The 18,725-nt window shown below is 43.1% G+C and overlaps 1 protein-coding gene across 11 annotated transcripts in view; it reads left to right on the forward strand.

Moving 5' to 3' along the window:
• Positions 1 to 18,725, forward strand: part of ANGEL1 (angel homolog 1) — a gene marked incomplete at its 3' end in the record, with an annotated part of 174,234 nt that overhangs the window by 93,823 nt on the left and 61,686 nt on the right. Inside the window, exon 12 of one of the 11 annotated variants that reach the window (XM_080395983.1) lies at positions 7,083 to 7,212. The exons of the other annotated variants lie outside the window; for them this stretch is intronic. Within the exon in view, the coding sequence (XP_080252109.1) occupies positions 7,083 to 7,174 (92 nt within the window). Of the gene's footprint in view, positions 1 to 7,082; positions 7,213 to 18,725 lie in introns of those variants that run through there. 11 annotated transcript variants of the gene reach the window in all.

Here is an 18,725-nt window from a genome sequence, read left to right on the forward strand (position 1 = left end):
CAACATTATCTCATGATCTTTTAAGACAGTTTTGGGATTATTTTGGAACCTGACTAATTTTGCAAAACTGTCAATGATTTCAGTGAGGATTCAGGAGGACAGAGGGCACCAGATACAGCATTTTCATTGTGGGACCGGGAGGACTGCATTGCTCTTTTTTGAAGATTTTTAGTGGATACTGTTTGAATTAATAAGTGTCTAAAGGGCAAGTTTGAATAAAAGAGCTTGACTTTAATGTTTATGATTTTTTTTCATACTACTTCACTTAAGTTTGAGGTACAGATTTTTTTAATTAAGAGTAGACATACGACCAGAGATTTGCATACTGTGAGGAAGGACTAAACAGGCAAAAGCAGTTTGTAATACTAGTCTCCAACTAAAAGTAAATATTTAAAAAAATAACAGCACAGAAAAATGGAGTAGACACGATATTTTTCTCAGAAAAAGCCACAGCAGTTGAATTCTAATTTTGCTTCTGCTGAAATTACACCAGGCAAAAGTCAACGGAGCTGCTTCACAGTGTACAGTAGCATGAGGTTAGAACCGAGTCCTGTATCTTAAAATATTACATGTAAGTGTATAAACATTTTTGTGGGTGCACTGTATCTCTTCGTCTATGCATATTCAAGTGTATATATTTCACAGCTGCTGTCTGCATCATTCACTTCCAAACCCAGCATGCGTTCATTTTCATAACTTTTTGTTCTATTACAATATTAATGGAACTATCAATGGGAAAGGACAAGAGAAGCATTTTTAATGTTTATCTGACAGTTGCAAATTTCACTTGAGGTTGTTTACTGGGATCTCATTGTTGGCAAAGAGAAGCAGGAAAGGCAGAAGATGAATGGGATCACAGGAAGAAGAGAGTATTTATGGGTCTTCTTAGGACCATCTAAGAGTAATAAAGTCTTGTCTTACCCCTCCTTTACCAAGTCTTGAGTTTTAATTAGCAAAAAAAGAGGGACTGTTCTAATTAACTTCTACTTAATCTAGGTGGCCTGTTCAAAGTGAAACACATTGCACTGAGATACGTGAAAAACAGATTAAGATCTCCGTGTATATGTTTATTGTCATCCAACGTATTTTCCCTAGTGGGGAAAACACTTGGAAAAAAAAAGAGAGTTTGTGGACTTGTGGATGAACCTGCAATGTGAAGTGAAACTGCACCAAATTGCTGTTGGAGCTTGCCTTTTTTGACCTTCAGATCTAGGACTATCCTAAGCGAGATATATTTGCTATGGGGAAAGCCGAACCTTTTCCCAATTTTGCTCTGCAATTTTACAGACCCTAAGTTTTACAGATCTGAGCATTGCACCTCTATACATTTTCTGTGCTATAAACATCACCTCAGACAAAAAATAAAATCCAAACAAACCCAACAGTATTAGAATTTTGCTTGTCTTTTTAGCTCATGCTTTATCACCAGTATCAATTTTTCAACTAGAAATGCAGAGAGCCTAACCTTTCACCAGCCAATGTTTAAGAACAGAATAAAAAATGTGTAGACTATAGATAATACCAAATTGGTAGAACAATAGCCTTATAGTATTGTGTTCAGCTCTGGTTGCCTCTGTCACAGATTACTGCAAAAATAGAATTTCAAAGTTATTTAAGAGGCTGAGTTGTTTAGAAAAACAGACTTTCATCTAAAGGAAAAACTTTGGAGAAGAGCATGGAAATGTGAGGAGGTGGTTTAATTTTCCATGTAAAATGAAATCCGACATAACTGACTATGTAGATTTGAACTGCTAAATGCTTCTTTCTGGGATTTACAGCTCATGGGCTTCTTCTGTCTTTCTCACTAGACTGTTTTGGTGTATTATGCCTCCTTTACTGCACCTTGGCTGCCCCGCTAAGAAGCCTTAGTGAGGACATTGACCACCACTACAGAGCACTGTGGCAGATCATCTTTTTTATTTGAATGAAAAATACAAAGTTTCCACAGGAAGCAGAAACATTCCCCAAAATTGTAATTATGTCAAAGGTAATTAATTTGGGGGAAGGCTTGCAAGAACTTTCAGTTGTAAAATAATAATTTTCATAGTCCGTTAATTCTTATTGTGCTTTGAAATACCGGAGTGAGGAAACAATAGATTTGGAAAGGGGCAGATACCAAACCCTTGGAAAGGAAATCAAACAGCTATATCAAATGGGGTTCTCGGCTCTAACGGGTGGCTTCTACCATTTGCTGTCTATTGGCAAAGCAGTTCTCAGCCAGAGCTACATCGCTTTGTCTTGTGCTGATTAAATAGTGTGTTAGAAATGCATGTTTCACAGGTGGTGCACAGGAAAGACAGCTTGGGTGGGTGAAGAGGAAATCTGACAGTGAACCAGTCAACCAAACCAGTGACCTGTCCAAGATGCTTTTGTGAGCCTGCCTGGTCTGTGAGCATTTGGGCTGGATGGTTTTGGTAGAGGCTTTCTCTTCTGGCGTATGGTCCTGCCGTTTCTGGATCCATCTCTTCCTCTTTCTGTGGGCTGGGGAAAGCTGTGCAGGCAGACAGCATATAGTCATGCACGCAGTCCAGCGCTTTGGAAACTGTCTTGTGGAGCAAGGGAGGAGGTGAGAAAATGCTTCATTGCTGCTTGTGCTGGGGATCCCAGAGAGACACAGAGACATCGGTGGAGTCCACACATCACTGCCTGGTAACTCCATCACTGTTTATCAATTACCAGGACTAATTTTTATTCAGTGTTAGGTTTGGGTTAATTACAGTTAGGTTCCTTTCAGTAGTTAGGTTAATTACAGTTGGGTATTCCCTGTTCTCACTGCCTCCAAAAGAGGGATCTGATCCTGGCCCTGTTTCCTGCCTGCAAAATTCAAATTTGAACTGGGACTAAGGCAGTCTGGACTACCACTTTATTAAAAAGCCAACAGAGCAGCAACCATATTGCACGTGCCTTCATTGCAGAAGGCTTCCCCAGCACTTTCAAAGCAACATCAATTTGGTCTGTCCCTGCTCAGAGACACTCCTATGCGCTTGACACAACAGGCAGTACAGGCTTAGCTACTCCTCTCTGGGCTCCACATGCAGCTCTCACCTACAGTGCCACGGCTGGCTGGCTGCCTCAGGAGCTGGAGCCTCCTCATTTGGAAGGTCTCTGCAGGAAAAGAAGAGTCCCACCCTTTAATATAGTAGTGAAGCTGTTGGTGCAGTAGCCACACATCTATTAGCTGACTGCTGGGGCCAAAACCACTGTAATTTCCCCCATTGCTGCAAACTGGCCTTTGGATTCCAGTTCTTTGTAGCGCAGCAGCCTCAGCAAGCTACTGCTATAAAAACAGCATCAGCAGAGCCTGTATTTCTGGTATGCAACCATCTATATCCTCAGCCCTAATCCCTACATTTTTCTAAGCTAATTCCTCTGGAAAGGAGCTAGTGTGTCCTTTGGTCACGAACACAGCCACGTGCACAGAGGACAGCCTCATCTATTGGGCTATGCGTTAAACTGAAAGCCCAGGACCCGTATCTGCAGATACCCCTTTTAGTGCAGTCAACCTAACTTCACTATTCTAGCTTCTTCCTCTGGGGAAGGGAGTTCAGCCCTTTTGCAGGCAAGGGCTGATGAGTGCAGCTGGGAGACTGGCGGAGTGCAGAAGTGGAGGCAGCTTGTTTCTTCCTCCTGACTGCACCTGATTCTATTTAGGGCCCCTGTAGTAAAAAGTGCTGTTGGGGGAAGGGATCCCTCACAGCAAAGGTAGCAAATTTTTGGTAGGCTCTGGGAAAAAGCTCTGTGGAAGTGCTTTCAAAAATTGCCTTTGCAGGAGAAAATAATAGATAAGGCAAATGGAAAAGTGTTACTTGCTGAAGTGTGCTATACTAGAACAAGGCAGTGCTCCGCAGAGCTGACAAGAGGTTGGGCTAAAGCAAGTAAAGACCTTCTGTGCCTGGCTGCTGGAGGCTGTGGGACCTGAGAGCGCTAACATGTTCAAAGAGGGACTAAGCAAATTTGTGGAGAACAGGTTTATTCAATTGGTGCTAACAAGAATGTGAGGAGGTACTGCTGCATGCCATGGTTTGGAAGGAAGAGAGGTGCTGCTGGAGGAGGATTTTGGAGAGATGGTATGTTACTTTGCTTACCTTGCTTTGTTTTGGAGTGTTGTGTGTGACAGAAAACTGGTGGTGGTAGGACTAAATGTGAGGTGACCTGAGGAATTATCAGAAGTGCTTGCGATCCCAGTGGCCTGCACAGGTTTTAAGTGAAAGCAAATACTTCTGCTGGCTGTGAGGGGTAGGTAGCACCCAGTGAGTTGTTTCTCAAGGGTGATACTGTCTGACTTACTATTATTTATGTGCTGAAATTCTCCTTAGCATATCCCAGGTTGGCTGGTGGAGGAAGATGGACAGGCACCAATAGCATATGTTTATGGAAAAGTATCTTCAGTGACGCTATGCGTGCACCAAGCCTGGAGCTTGTTCTCTCAGGAGATGTGGGGCAGACTGTGCCTCTCCTGCTTTTTAAAAAGTCCCTTTAGCAGTGAGCACTGGTGTGCAATAGGCTCGGCTGAGCGTGCTGGCAGCAATGATTCCCAGCTGAGTGACGTGATCACAGATGGCACTTACTCATGCTTATCCTGGAAGTTTGTTTCACAGGATCATCCCAAGATGCTGAGAACAACTATGTTGTTACGTGCAGGAATATTATTATAGTGCCTTCAAAGATGTCTGATGCTGAAAGTCACATGCTGTCTGCTTGTGTGAAGCTGTGCTCTGAGTCTACTTGATTCCATCTCCAGGTCATTTGCTGAAGTGGTAAAGGTGTTTGCTGTATTTCTTCTCTCTGTCTAAGCTAATGTCTTTCAGTTGTACCCATCTCTTCTCAGAATGACCTTTGGTAGGACACAGTGTGGAAATTTGGGGAGTTATGTTTAATGTATTTATGGCTACTTTTATTCATGTTCATAAAATACTTTGCAGGCATTTATAGTGTAACTTTGGCTCATGTTCCAAAAGTAAGAAAATGCTGTATCTAGCTTGAAGGTAGAGGAGTAAAGGTAAAAGGAGGTTAAGGGATTTGCTCATGTCTGCAGATAGAGAGTCTCTGGGCACTGACACCTCAACTCTGGTGCCTGCCTTTGTGCCCTAAAATGTGACTACGTTGCTGATAGATTGGGAAATCACTGAATAATAACTTTGCTGTGCTGGGCAGTAATAGAAGAACTCTCGTCTGTACCTCTTGGGAGGACAGCGTTGGAGAGAGGTGTGTGTGTGATGGGAAATGGATGGTCAGCTGTGATTGAGACCTACAGAGTTGTACAAACTAGTGAATAAGTCTCTAGGTTTCATTGCGTGGGCGCTACATGAAGAGCAGAAGGTGGCAATACTCTCGGGTATCAAGCTGAATTTAGCAGTAGAATTTATTCTCAAGGGATAGGATGAGATTAGGCATTCAAGTCCATCGATGGCTAAAAATGGAATGGCTTGAATACAGCCTTTGGCTTTATGAACTCCCTAAAGGACCGGGTGCTAGAAGAGTATACTTGGAGAAAGTAGAATCTTCCCCAAGCATCTGGTGCTAGCTGTTGGTGGGACAGTATACTTGACGTAATGGACCTCTGGTCTGTCTGTTTTTTGTGAACTTGATAATGAACATTGTGGCAAGACAATCAATGTAAGCTCTAATCTTGGGAACAATGAATAGTAATGTTAAAAGCTATGCCATGATCCTACAGCAACTTTTCTGCTCCGGCCTTCCTTGCTCTGTCCTTGCAGCGCTCCAGGCAAAACTGTGGTTTCCTGGTTCTGACAAGTTCCCAAGTACCAGGGCCTACATGAGGAGCCCAGGTCCTGCTCTCAGGGCTGCTGGTAAGGGCTTGCTCATCCTGTGATTATGCGTCTGTTCTGAACTAATACCCTGCACTGATGTCTGACTATGCTGTCCTTGTGAGATTGTGGTGTTTCAGAGGCAGTTTTAGGCTGAGGTCCTTTCATGTTGATGCAAGAGCTGATGTTAACATCGTTGTTCTAGAATTTGACAAATGTGTTAATTATATTCTGTGTTCTGTAAGTGCTGTTACTGCAATACTGTTCACTTTCTGTCCTGACTGCTGCTGCTGGAGTTGTGAAGTAACCTGACATCTATCTGTTTTAGAGGTGACAGTGTTTTAAAGGGAGGTGAAATGATTCCTATATATGAATTCCAAGGTCTTTTTGAAATGAAACACTACATGTGCCTAGCAGTAGTGGATAATAAGTCTTCTTTCAAACTCCATTTGAGCAACAAAGCTGCTGCCATCTCCACATTTTGTATATATTTGTGAAGTAAACCAGCTGGTATTTAGAAAACACACATATCCTGTGTCAAAACTGTAAGATGGAAAATGAAGTAAATGGGGGCAGATCTTCCCCAGACCCCCTCCCTATTTTCAAAATCCTAAATAACTTTAAATTTGAAATTGGCGTTCCTTGGTGGGCTAGGCTGGTAGTATTCAGACTTGCTCCTGTGACTTACATGGCTAGGAAAGGAAGAAATTTTGGAGCAGAGTGAAGTTTTCCCAGAAATCGCGCACCTCCTTGCCTGTCTGCTTGGGAAGAATGTAAATGTGAGTGTGTTTCCCGGCGATTGTCCAGGTGATAGCCTCTTCGGCATTCCACTGAACGGCCACCTGTCTGCCTGTAATAAATGATGGCTATAAAGGGAAGTGATCGCAGCCACGATACAGCCAGAGGCATTTGTTTATATTCTTATAATATGTATCAGATTGAATAGAAATTATCACTTACAATTGACAAATGGAGAGTGGAGATGGTTGGTGGGTATGAGGAAGCTCAGCCAGAGCTGGGCCAGCTGCAAACTTTCTTCAGTGAAGGCTGTCTGCAGAATGCAGGTGTTGAGCCAGCCAGTGATTAATGGTGAAGCTGCAGGCTTGCTTGTGTTAATGATCCACATATCTTTGTAGAGCAGCATGCAGTCTGCTGTAAAGCCTCTTGTTGCCTCTCAGAAAGGCTCCTGATGGGTAGAGGCTGCCATTTTGGGGGTGGAGTGTGTAATTAAGTAGATGGGGGCCAAAGCAGAGGTGTATTCTTGGGGTATTTCTCCAGCAGAATAGTACTGACGCATAGTGTTGCCCTCCACAGTTTACATGGTGTGTAAGACCAGGATTGCTGAACCAAAGCAGAGCACACCTGGCTGGATGCAGAAGTGCTATTATGTGTTACTGCAACAATAATACTGTCGTGTGAACAAGGAAAAGGGGTATTCCTTGGATCTCTTTCAGGTATGACTGCTTTCCTGAATGGCTGCTGCCATTTCTCCCTCTTGCCTCTGTGTAGACACAGCCCTTCAGGATCATAAAGCTGAGTGTGTCCACATTAGAAGCCTAGGAGCTGATCAGGGGGCTGGAGAGAAAGCAAAGTGCATTCAATCTGCAAACAAGCTGAATGTTTTAAGCTCCCACTAGCATTTGATCCTTTTTGGCAAGCCTTGGGAGGGATACTGGAACGAAAGAAAAATCTTGGACCAAAGATAGAAAAACAGTTTCTCAAGACAAGTGATACCATCTCTGCTGCTTGGCATAAGTTTAAAACTAGACTGGACAAATCTCTAGAAAATACGCAGCTGGTGGAAGCGGTGAACTATGTGTCCTCTATGAACTGTTTGTCACGAGATCTTTTTGGATTCTACACGTGAAGGCCTGTTCCTGCAGATGTCTGTAGCTATCTGCCATGCTCTTGTTTGCTGGCTGAAGCTACACTTTGGAGGTGGGGATGTTGAAAGAAATGAAGCAGGAGGGGTTAAGGAAGAGTGCTGCAGTGCAGGTCAGTTCCATCCATTGTGCTTGCCTCCCGTTTTAGTATGAAGGAATGAAGATAGCATCATTATCTATAGATATGTTGTAAAAGAAAAAAATTACAGAATGTGTAACAAGCTCTGGTATAGAATTTAATGTCCTCTGACCCATCTGTTCCCTTCTGAATATGTTCCATAATGGCCCAGCCACCAAGGGTGTCTATCTGTGAGTCTGTGGGATACGGAGCTGACTTGAGTGAAAGCTCCCATATGAGAGAGGCCCCCATCACATAGCTACCGGCTGGAGTGGGAATGGACTTGCTTATAAGCTGCCTTTTGTGCTCTGTTTTCTGTTTACTGAAGTGCTGCCTTGTGCTTGGTAAGGGAGGCTACCCTCTAATTCTTGGAGTCTTGCCCTAAATCTGTCTTTTCAGTTTGGTAGAAAACATATGTCCCAAATGTCTGAGAACTCATTACTCCTGCTGGATGATAAGTTCAGGGAGTGCTGCCAGTCAACCCTGTACAAGGTCTTTCAACTTGGAATGCACGCGCTCTCTTAATTTTCTGTCCAGATACTGAATGCTACTAGGGAAAGAGTTATGCATGAGATGGGTAATTCAAAACAAAGTTACAAAAAAGTGAAATATCAGTTTCTTCCTGATATGTTAGCTCTACTCAGGGCTGTTACTTCTAGGTTTCCCCACTGGCAGAGGAAGCTATTGGATACAAACGAACTCTAATTTTTCCTACCCTGCTAAGAACTAAAAGACAAATGGTGCTTTGTCTGGCTTGCATGGGACAGCAAACTGGTCTGACTGCAGACCCACGGGCTTTGGCTCACTTCCCTGTCTTACATTTCATTTCACACCTCATGTTTGTGCAGTGCGAAGGCTTCTCTCCAGAGATCTAGCTTAGATAGAGTGTACTACTCACTGCTGCCCCATCTTGCTAGGACAGACAGTTCCTTGCCTAAGTTCATAAAGCACATAATGCATGGTGTGATCAATACCTCCCGTCCATATTGAAATTCCAATAATCAGCTTGCCCAAGCAAGTTTGAGACTAAACCTGGTAAATATACACCTCAAATTTTGTTATGTCTATCAACGTGTTGCTGTTAGGGATTTATGTCACATATGCTGGCACTGTAAATTCTCTGGAGCAGTAATTGTGATGTGTTTCTACTTGTGAAGCATCATTCAACAGTAGGACATTATTTTTATTCCTGTGCTCAGAATTACGTGCTTGTTTTAGCTTTAACGTCACAGCTGTGGTCTTGTATTCCTAGTTCTGTCACTGACTCCAGTGCCTTGGAGAACTCGCTATTGGTCTCTGTGCTGTACTTTTTGATGGGACAGCAATACTTTCTTCTGAAACCATTCCAAAGTCTTCAGGCAAGAAGAACCACCTAAGCAATGCTTTGTGAGTAAGAGTAAAACTGCTAGGCTGAATGATAACGGAGAAACTCAAAAATCCCTTTGCTGGTTTCTTAATATCTTTTTTGTTTGGAAAAATTAAACTGTCTTTCTTGTAAAGCTTACAACAGCAGAACTTTGACACTTGTTTTAAACCTGAAAGTCTTTACAGTAAGAAAAAAAAAAATGTTTATTGCCTTAGCTTTACTGCAATTTCTTTGTGTGTTACATTGACCAGTTCTTGTCCTCTTTTAATCCAGAGAAGCACAGAAGGATGTTTTGAGGGGGAATCTAAGGCAGTCTGAATTTATCCACTTGAGTCTGGTACTGAGGAGGGCATGAATAAAGTACTTATGAATTTGCTTAGATAAATGCCACTTTGTCATGGTATCATAAATAAAGTCTGTGCAGTTGTAACAATTAAATTAGGTACTGACAGCAATTAGGTATTATCTCCTAAATGTATTTGTTAGCAGGTGCTGACACATGCCTATATAATTGCGATGTGTGATGGGGTGGAAGAGATGTCTTAACCCCCCCCCCCCAACGAAAACATGTAACAAAACAACCGACCCCTCCTCCTCCTCGGTGATTCACTTTCTGATGTCTGATGGAACATTATTGATCTGCAGGGCAGTGCTGTTGCGTTCATCTGACTGGTATTTAAGTAGTAACTTAATTTGCTGCAGCTTCAGTATAGGCATGCTTACCTGCTTTGAAGTTTAACTGCATTATCTTGCATGTTCTTACTTTGTACTCTTCTTGTAACTGAAGTTGAAAGTGTCTAATGCCATGTTCATTTGGGAGCACTGACTTTCATTCAGAGATACATGTGAGCTATGGAAACGTTTAAAAGGAAATAGAAAGAAGTAGCAGACAGTGGGAGTGTATCTCAACAGTATATAGTGCTAAATTCGTTAGACACTATGAACTCATGTTAGTAAAGTTATGGGAGATAAAGGCGACCATGATATATATTGATTATGTAGCTGCAACCTGGATATTTTCATTGCTGCAAAGGCTTTCCCCCTAGCACAAACTGCTCTGTGTTGGGTGTGGGTTTTCCTTTTCCAACCAGGACTTCTGTGTATAGAATCCTGGCCTTTACTCAGGTCCGAAAATCCTCCCCTATTTCATCAGCAGATGTATGAAAAAAGCTGTGGAGAATGAGAATTGAAAAGGATCAGATTAGTGAGCAGAGGATACAGTCAGTGAAGATAAAAGTGTGAACTGATGAAAGCTGTTGCTGTGCTAGTAAGAAGCAAGGGGCTGAGCACAGTTCCTCAGCATGCTTCCTAGAGGAGAGCACCTTAACTTTGCTTTTGGTAGGGAACCTTTCTATCTCTGTCCTCTCTATCCTCACGGATGAAAATCTGGAGGAACTATGGCAGTATGAAGTGGCTGTAAAAGTTTGAACAAGAATTTATGTAGCCTGGTGCCCTGTTTGATAATGGCACCGTTGCATACTTCTGGGAAGAACAGCAGTGTTTGGTAATCCAGCAGTTTAGGGGCAAAAGTTTCATATTAATTACTGTGATGACGGGTCCTTACAAAGACCTTTGTAAGCCTAGGCTGAGCTACATTTAGCAAAGCAAGAGGGAGAGCAGTGTGAATGAGATCTTCTCGTGATCCCTGAGATGTGCACAGAAGTGTAACCAAAATACCTTCAGCCAGCTCCAGAGTAGCTTCTAGGACAGCAGTACCCCAGCTGTTTTGATCAACTCGGATTAAAAATGCAAAGCTCATCTTTACAATAGGTGGGACAGAGTTTAGTGAAATGCAGAGACCTGGAAGAAGGGAGGAACAGAAAATACTATATGGGGCATTGTTTCAGACAAGAAGAGTTATTTGTTTGGTATAGGATTTGAATCACAGGAGGAACTTGTTCTCGCTGCATACGTGAGTGGTTACTTGTCTTGTTATAGAGAGCAAATGTAGCCTTGTTAACATTGTTGCCAAGAGCCCTGCCATAATATTAATCTAAACTTTAGATTTAATTATACAATGGATCTTCCAAATTCTACAGCTTTCTCAGAGCCTGTGGCACTCCTAGTGCCTGTATGAAACAGACCTGATTGTAGCTACCTGCCTTCCTTGCTCAGCTCGGGGCTGTGAGGCTTGGAGTGCAAAGGGACACGTAGGTGTGAGTGACTGAGCTGAAGATGTACAGCAAAGGGGCAATGCCTTGGGTGCAGTACAGGAGCCTGCAGACTGTTCTTGGTTGTGCATCTTATAAACCCAAAGAGGAACAGGCTGTGCACAATCTAACCAACTCTCAACAGGCTCAGCCACAGATTCCTGGCAAGCTGATGCTGTTTATGAAGAAGACTGGCATTAGTTTGAAGAAAAAAAAAAATCAGAAAGCCAGTACTTGTTAGACAAAGTGATAAAAGCCCTAACGTAGCGCATGGGATTTCCTCTTTCTTACAGGTTTACTGCTTGCTCTCTCCCCCTACCTTTTAAGGAGAATCGGGGATTTGAGTTGGTTGGGGTTTGCCTGTGTGCTGTTGTCCTCTTCTTGCTTTTTTTCCCACCTGCTGGTTTCTTTTCCCCGTATCTAGGCCTTCAAGGCTGATGTGTGCCTGCAGCATGAATGTGAAGGTGTGTGGCTCTGGCTCAAGGCCACCCCCTTTCCCCTCTTTACCTCCACAGCATGTGCCAGATAAGAATCAATCAAGAGGACTGCTACAAAAATAATAGCGCTGGAATTCTCTGCTCCTCCTACTCCCCTAGGGCTCCCTGTGCAGCATTTAAGCATCGCTGTTAACAGAATGGTGATCCTATCTCCCCCTACGCTGCTTGCAGAAATGGTCCCACTAAGTGATGTTAGACTTTTATCTCCTTCTTGGGGTTCACACACACACACACGTACACCCACCCCCCACACCCCGTCTCAGCAGTGTACTTATTCTCAAGTTTCAGTCTAGAAGGTGACCTCTGCGTTTTGCTCTGTTGTGGTGGGTAGGGTGCAAGGGGACCCTGAAGGGCTGATGTTCTCTTTCCTTTCTTTCCCCAAAGATCTTGGATGCATGTGACTCTTCCCATACAGGACTGATGACAGTCCCTTCTAAAGCACGTCAGTGCTGCCCATACTCTGCTGGATAGGAGTGAGAGGTATAACATCTCTGGTCCTCCTTCTGTAACAGTTTTGCCCCATGTGAGGGCTGTGTCCCATGGCAGTAGATCTCAGCATACCCGTAGTGCTTAATTATGCTCTGGAGCTGACTTTTAACAGTGACAATTACCCTCCCTGGAGTTTTTCACTGAGGAACCGCCATGTGTTTTACATGGGTTAATGAATTAAGTACCCCATGTGACATCAGTCTCTCATTATGCTTGTTCCAGGGGGATAAAGGAAACTTAAGCATTATGATGGGAATTGACAACTTGTTGGAGCTACGTGCAGACCAGCCAGCTCTGTCCATTAAGCAAAAGTGTGCATTCGCTCTGAGCTGGAGAGCTTTTGGGTCCCGACTTGCAGCCAGTAGCTCATGACACTAGACAATGTCTCCTGTTCTCCTTGCCTCTTTCCTTTCCCTTCGGCTCTTCCTTCTGCCCACCTGAGCCAATGCCAAGAGGAGAGCACTAGTAACACAATAACTCAGGGTGGGAATCTTTCCACTGCACCCTCTCCCCACCCCCACTCCTGTCCATACAAGATTGATAATGAAACCGATACCTTTCACCGGCGTAATTTTCATATTTAATGAGCGTGACTCAGAAACTATTACATTAATTAGTCAAATCCCACAAACCGTTAATGGTGCACGCAGTAATTAATATTGTATTCAATTAAAAGCTGACCTGTTTCAGGTGCCTTCCCCTGGTTTGGGGGGCTCTTTGCAGACAGCGTATGTTCCAGTGCCTGAGGCCAAGCTTTTTATTTTGTTCCAGTGGTGGGCAAAGGAGCTTTTCTTTTTTTTCCTGTTTTGCTTTTATGGGTTTTTGTCCATGAACATATGCTGGTTTCTCACCCCCCCATCTCCAAACATGGCTGCTCTCACTCTACAGACAACCTGCTTGCTGTGATTTATGGGTTAGCACAGCGCGGGGCTCACAGACTGGAAAATTTCCAGTTTACACAAGAATTCCCTGAAAAATGAGCTTGGTTAATTTATTTCTTTCATTAACGAGTTTGAACTGTGAGATAATCTTTCTGAAACCCACTACCCTTGCCTTTGCAAAGCCTGAGAAGCAAAAAGGGCTCCTGTTCTACCTCCACAGGGCACAAATTCACATCCAAGCTAGCTGTGGACAAAAAACGTCTGGTCAAAATGTACTTCTGAGACTTCTTTGAAGAGGTGGGTTTTTTTTCTCACCTGAAGGTGAGAGGTGGAGATCCTAGATCCTAATGTTAATGTTTCAGACGTGCTGGTCTGAGTTAGCTGACTGCTGGATCCTGCTGAGGCCTGTGGCATTGCTGCTGGTTGGTTCTGTGGGAGCAGGGTGTAGCCTTGAAGCTAAGCCTCTGCCCAGCAGCCCCCTCCTATTCAGCTGTACTTCGCTGGTTGCCTAAGATCCACAGACCATATCCAGTAGTTTTCTGTGATGTTTCCTCCTGCTCAGTAGGAGGTGAGGAATTGCACGTAAGTCCAGCTGTGATGCTCCTGTCTGTTGATGTGATCTGAGGACCACTGGAGACAGTGACATCACAGTTGGGAGTTGTTGTTTCAGATCAGTTTAGGTCATTCCACCAGAATTATTAACAACAACTTTTTGTGGGGAGTTCCCCCACACACACATCTTTTTTTCCCCTGCTGCCCTAGTCACAGTTATGGTATGTTTCAAAATGCTCCACAATGCCTCTATTCCAGGCTGAAGGGCTTGGAATATGCTAGCTAATCCCTTCAACAGATTCAGAGACATTGTTTGGACTCTTTCTGATTTTTTCCGATGTTCTGACATGCAAGGGGGAACTGCTGAATACAGCCCTAAACCTTCTCGCTAAAGTTCAATAAAGAGGAGTTATTGTCACCCATCTGCTTCGCAGAATTTGTGCCTGTAGATAAATATTAAAACCGTATTTGTAGTAAAATCACCCTGCCTGCTTCTGAACAATTTGGTATCTGCTCAGACCAAAGGCTTTTCCACTGAATCGCTGCTCTCTAACCAAATCTCTTGGTTTCTGATGCCATACTACATTATTTTCCCCTGCAGATAAATATGTTGCTATTCATACTAAGTTTCTGCAGAACACAAGGGAAAAAAATATGCTAATCTTACAAATACACTACTGTTGCAAAGACTTTAAATAAGAAACACATGAAATATCACTGTGATTTCAGCCTAAATAAGTTTAGTCATCTTTTAAGAAAATAAGAAATGCTTTGAAACGAAATAATACAGATGATTTATAAACATTTATTATCCTTTAAATCAATAGAATTTACTGAGAAGGAGTTTCACTTATCATTGAAGACTTTCATGGCAAATCTAGTGATGGTGTCTGCATACTGATGCCTGTTCATTAATACATCTAAAATGTTTGGTTTTGTAGTATTTACCACACTTACAATGTCTTTCAGCTTTTTTTTTTTTTTTTTTTTTTAAGTTTGTGGATCTGTAAAACACTTTTCCATGGATGTGTGGGCTCCTGTATAGTGACACCGAGCCTCCTGACAATGGGATTGCCTCTTGTAGGTGCCTTTTGCAGTTGTTCTGCAAGTATTTTGAGGGATTCCAGTGGTCTGCAGACTGTAAACTCAAAACCGGTAGTGTGGATGGTGCAGGCATGCAGTATTTGACTTCAGTGTTGTATAGGGCAGGGAGAATGTTGCTTTTTATTCCTTGTCAGGAGTTATTATATACTGTATTAACTACTGCAAAAGTACCCTTTGAGTAAAGTATCGCTAATCCTTTTAACCTGCATGTGCTGCCTTTGGGAGGGTGGTTATCAAGTGGGGATGACCGTGAAAATGAATGGCTGACTGAAAGTGCTGACAGGAGTACTTGTGTACTCTGAGCCACCACCACGCAATTTTCGCTGTGGGTCTGGGAATTTTAATGAGGCCCACTCACCAAGAGGCAGTGGGCTGTCCACTCTTCTGCCCTGCTGGTGACACGCTGCATGTCACTGCTGTGGCTGGCACTTTAACAGCACAACACGGTGAGCGCCTTGGGGCTGGGTAAGTGCTGGAAATACGGGATGTCCCACAGGACCACAGTAAGCATCCTGTGATTTTGAAGTTGCATGAGTCAGTCTGCAAGTAAATGTTGCCTACTTCCCCCCCTGCCTTGTCATTCCTCTGAGTTATGCAAATAGAAGATGGACTGTTCAGAATGACTGAAGAGAAGCTGGTTTGGGAATTGTTGTCTAAGTTCCATAGGCCTCTGCACATTTCGGTCTAATGTTTGTGGAAAGCTGATGGGACTTGCCGGACTATTTAAAAAAAATATAGGCTATATTCTTGTACCATTGTTGACATGTACCTTGACAAGCGTATTGCCAGGTACAAATGCAAGCTGCCGGTTTAGGTGCTGCATGCAATCGTACAGCAGGCAAAGGAATAGCGTGCTTGTTAATTCCTGTATATTCCTTTGTTGTGGTTTAACCCCAGCCAGCAACTAAGCCCCACACAGCTGCTCCCTCCCTCCCTCCCAGTGGGGTGGGGGAGAGAATCGGAAGAGTAAAAGTGAGAAAACTTGTGGGTTGATGTAAAGACAGCTTAATAGGTAAAACAAAAAGCCATACATGCAAGCAAAGCAAAACAAGGAATTCCTTCACCACTTCCCATGAGCACACAGGTGTTCAGCCATCTCCAGGAAAGCAGGGCTCCATCATGTGTAACAGGTACTTGGGAAGACAAACGCCTTCACGTGGAATGTGCCCCCCTTCCTCCTTTTTCCCCCAGCTTTATATGCTGAGCATGTCATGTGGTGTGGGATATCCCTTTGGTCTGTTGGGGTCAGCTGTCCTGGCTGTGTCCCCTCCCAACTCCTTGTGTACCCCCAGCCTACCTGCTGGTGGGGTGGGGTGACAAGCAGAAAAGGCTTTGATGCTGTGTAAGCACTGCTCAGCAGTCACTACAACATCCCTAAATTATCAGCAGTGTTTTCAGCACAAATCCAAAACGGCCCCATACTAGCTACTGTGAAGAAAATTAAGTCTATACCAGCAAAACCCAGCACACGCTTAAATGTGATAAGGTATTTCTTGGACAGCTGACTAGGTTGCTAGCTGACAAGTTGAGCCCTCTGTATTCTTTTCCTTCCAGAACAGTTTGTTGGCAAAAGAAGTGAGACCTTCCTACATGTTTATATTCTGTAATATAGTGACTACCTTGTTCATACAATCTGCAATGCTTTGTCTTGAACAGAGAGCCAGATCTCTGACTTGGGAGGTTAGCTTACCTTGCTTCCTTACATTACTATGCTGGACCACGTGGTTAGAGGAACCCAAGTGAATTTTCTGTTATTTTTAGGAGCTGGAGTTTTGAGGAACTGGTGATGCTTGCTAAGAAAAGTCAGGGAGAGCAAAGTTGAGTGCACATTGAAGCTGAGCTCCTGTCTTTCCTCTAGAGACTGAAGTTAATGGGGTGGCATGTGGAATCCTCCTGGTGCACAGCGACACAGTCACTGAATATCTGGCAGTTGTTTTTCTCCCATCATTAGGAAGTTTATTGTGCCTAAATGAAGAAAAGTCTGATTTTTTGGGGGGAGGAACATGAAAGTGTACATTTTTCTTAACAGGAAAAAAAAGAGAATTCTCTAAGTGTTGGTCACTGTCCTTACTGTCCTTAAGTAGTCTCTAAGTGTAAGCTCTAAGACTGGTGGGCAAAAAAGCCTTTGATCACATTGTGCTGAATTGTAGACGGTAGGGCAGGTAAACTGAGAGGAGAAACCATGACGTGAGTATTGCTTGATAAACTTGGCATGAAAGAAGAGAAAGAGTCCTTTGCATATGGGCTTCTTATCCTTCTCATTTAGAAGGAAACAAAAATTTAAGTAGTAACGTGTTTCTTGCCTCTGATTCCTAGGACAGTCCCGCTCCTATAATGTAATTTGCAAATTCAAATAAAACTCATTGACAATCTCTAGGGAGAGTTGGAGAAATAAAATATGATTCAGCTCTTCTCCTGCATAAGAAAGACACTTCTAGATCAAATGACGTTAGGACAGTAGATGTCTGCTTTTTTTTTTTTCTTTGTAGAAACACCTTCATTTAGTTTGCAAAAATATTGCAGTGAAGAGCTGAGAATATTACTCTGAGTGACTGATTTGGAGGCTGGATTAAAACAAATAGTCTGGACAAATCTACATTTTATTTTTTAGAACTTGTATCAGTTAGTCAATCACAAGTGATAAGGGTGGATATAGTTATAAAAATGGGAAGGAGCAGAGAATGTCACTTTAAGGATATGGTACCACACTGAAGCAATTACCTGCTATATCTGTGCAAAAATGATGCTATTTTTTAGCAGCTCTATCGAAGATTCTTCTCAGAGGATCCTACTGGATAAGGCCCACGTACAGTTCCTAGCCTTCAGCACTCATCCTTTGGAAAGACAACAGGGTTTTAAAAATGATTCAGATCTGAGTTTTACCCTTCTCCTTAAATCTATTTGCCATGACATTTCTTTTCTCTTCATACCAATTGTCTCTTTTAAGTGGATGTTCTTGCTTCCACATCCATTAAGTTCTAGCTGGCCTGGGGCTGCTAATTTGTGCCCTTTTTCAGTCAACAAGTTCTTAGGAGACCTGTGTTACCTCACTGGTTCTGCCTGTAGGGAAAGGGGCATTTTTCTCTATCTATATCATATCTATGATATGCTGAGCCCATTGTAGCTGAGCTTCTGGACAGGTTTCATTGCCATAATCGGTTTTGTAAACCTGCCTATAGTGCATCTATACTGACAGGCACGTAAACATAGACATGATGGCTAAAATCTGGACATGCACAGCCAGAAGGACACTGTCTAAGATCATAATGTTTCAGTAGCGCAAATCTACGGTTAGAGAACATAATGCTAACAGTCCTTTGCCTTATCTTTTCTGTTCCAGCTCCATCCATTTGTTTCCTGGGTTCTTATAAAGCATAGTTCATTTCATCAGCGGCTTCTTCATTGCTTCTGTGGCTCACAGCCCTCTGCCTGGTGTCTGCTAAATCTTCTAGCCCTCAGCCCAGAGACTTCTTATTCACGCTCTTAATTGTTATTTTCCAGGGACTGAATGAGTAACTCCTTGGCTGATGCCTAATTTGTAGGCACCTGGAAGCCTCCTGGCTTGAGAGCACTTGCTTTATTACGTGTCTTTATTTATGTGTCTTTATTTCATATCTAATGTGGACAGGGGCATTGCCTTGGCTTTTACTAAGACTCCTGCAGGCCAGGTTCTGGCCTGATGGAAGATCCTTGAATGTGCCCTGCCTGTGAACATTCATGTACACCATCGTAATATGCTTCACTTATTAGGAAGGTCGCCCTTCCCTTCTGTTCCAGTTGAGGGTCCTCCCTCCTCATCATCTCTGTTGCTACATTTCCATCATGCCTTCTTGTTTCATTATGCACTCCTCTGGGACGTTGCCTATCCATCCTGCTTGGAATGGAAGTCACCAGACTATTCTCCCTGTTTGGAACTG

This window comes from Falco punctatus, assembly GCF_963210335.1.
Source record: "Falco punctatus genome assembly, chromosome: 7".
Lineage (NCBI taxonomy): Eukaryota > Metazoa > Chordata > Aves > Falconiformes > Falconidae > Falco > Falco punctatus.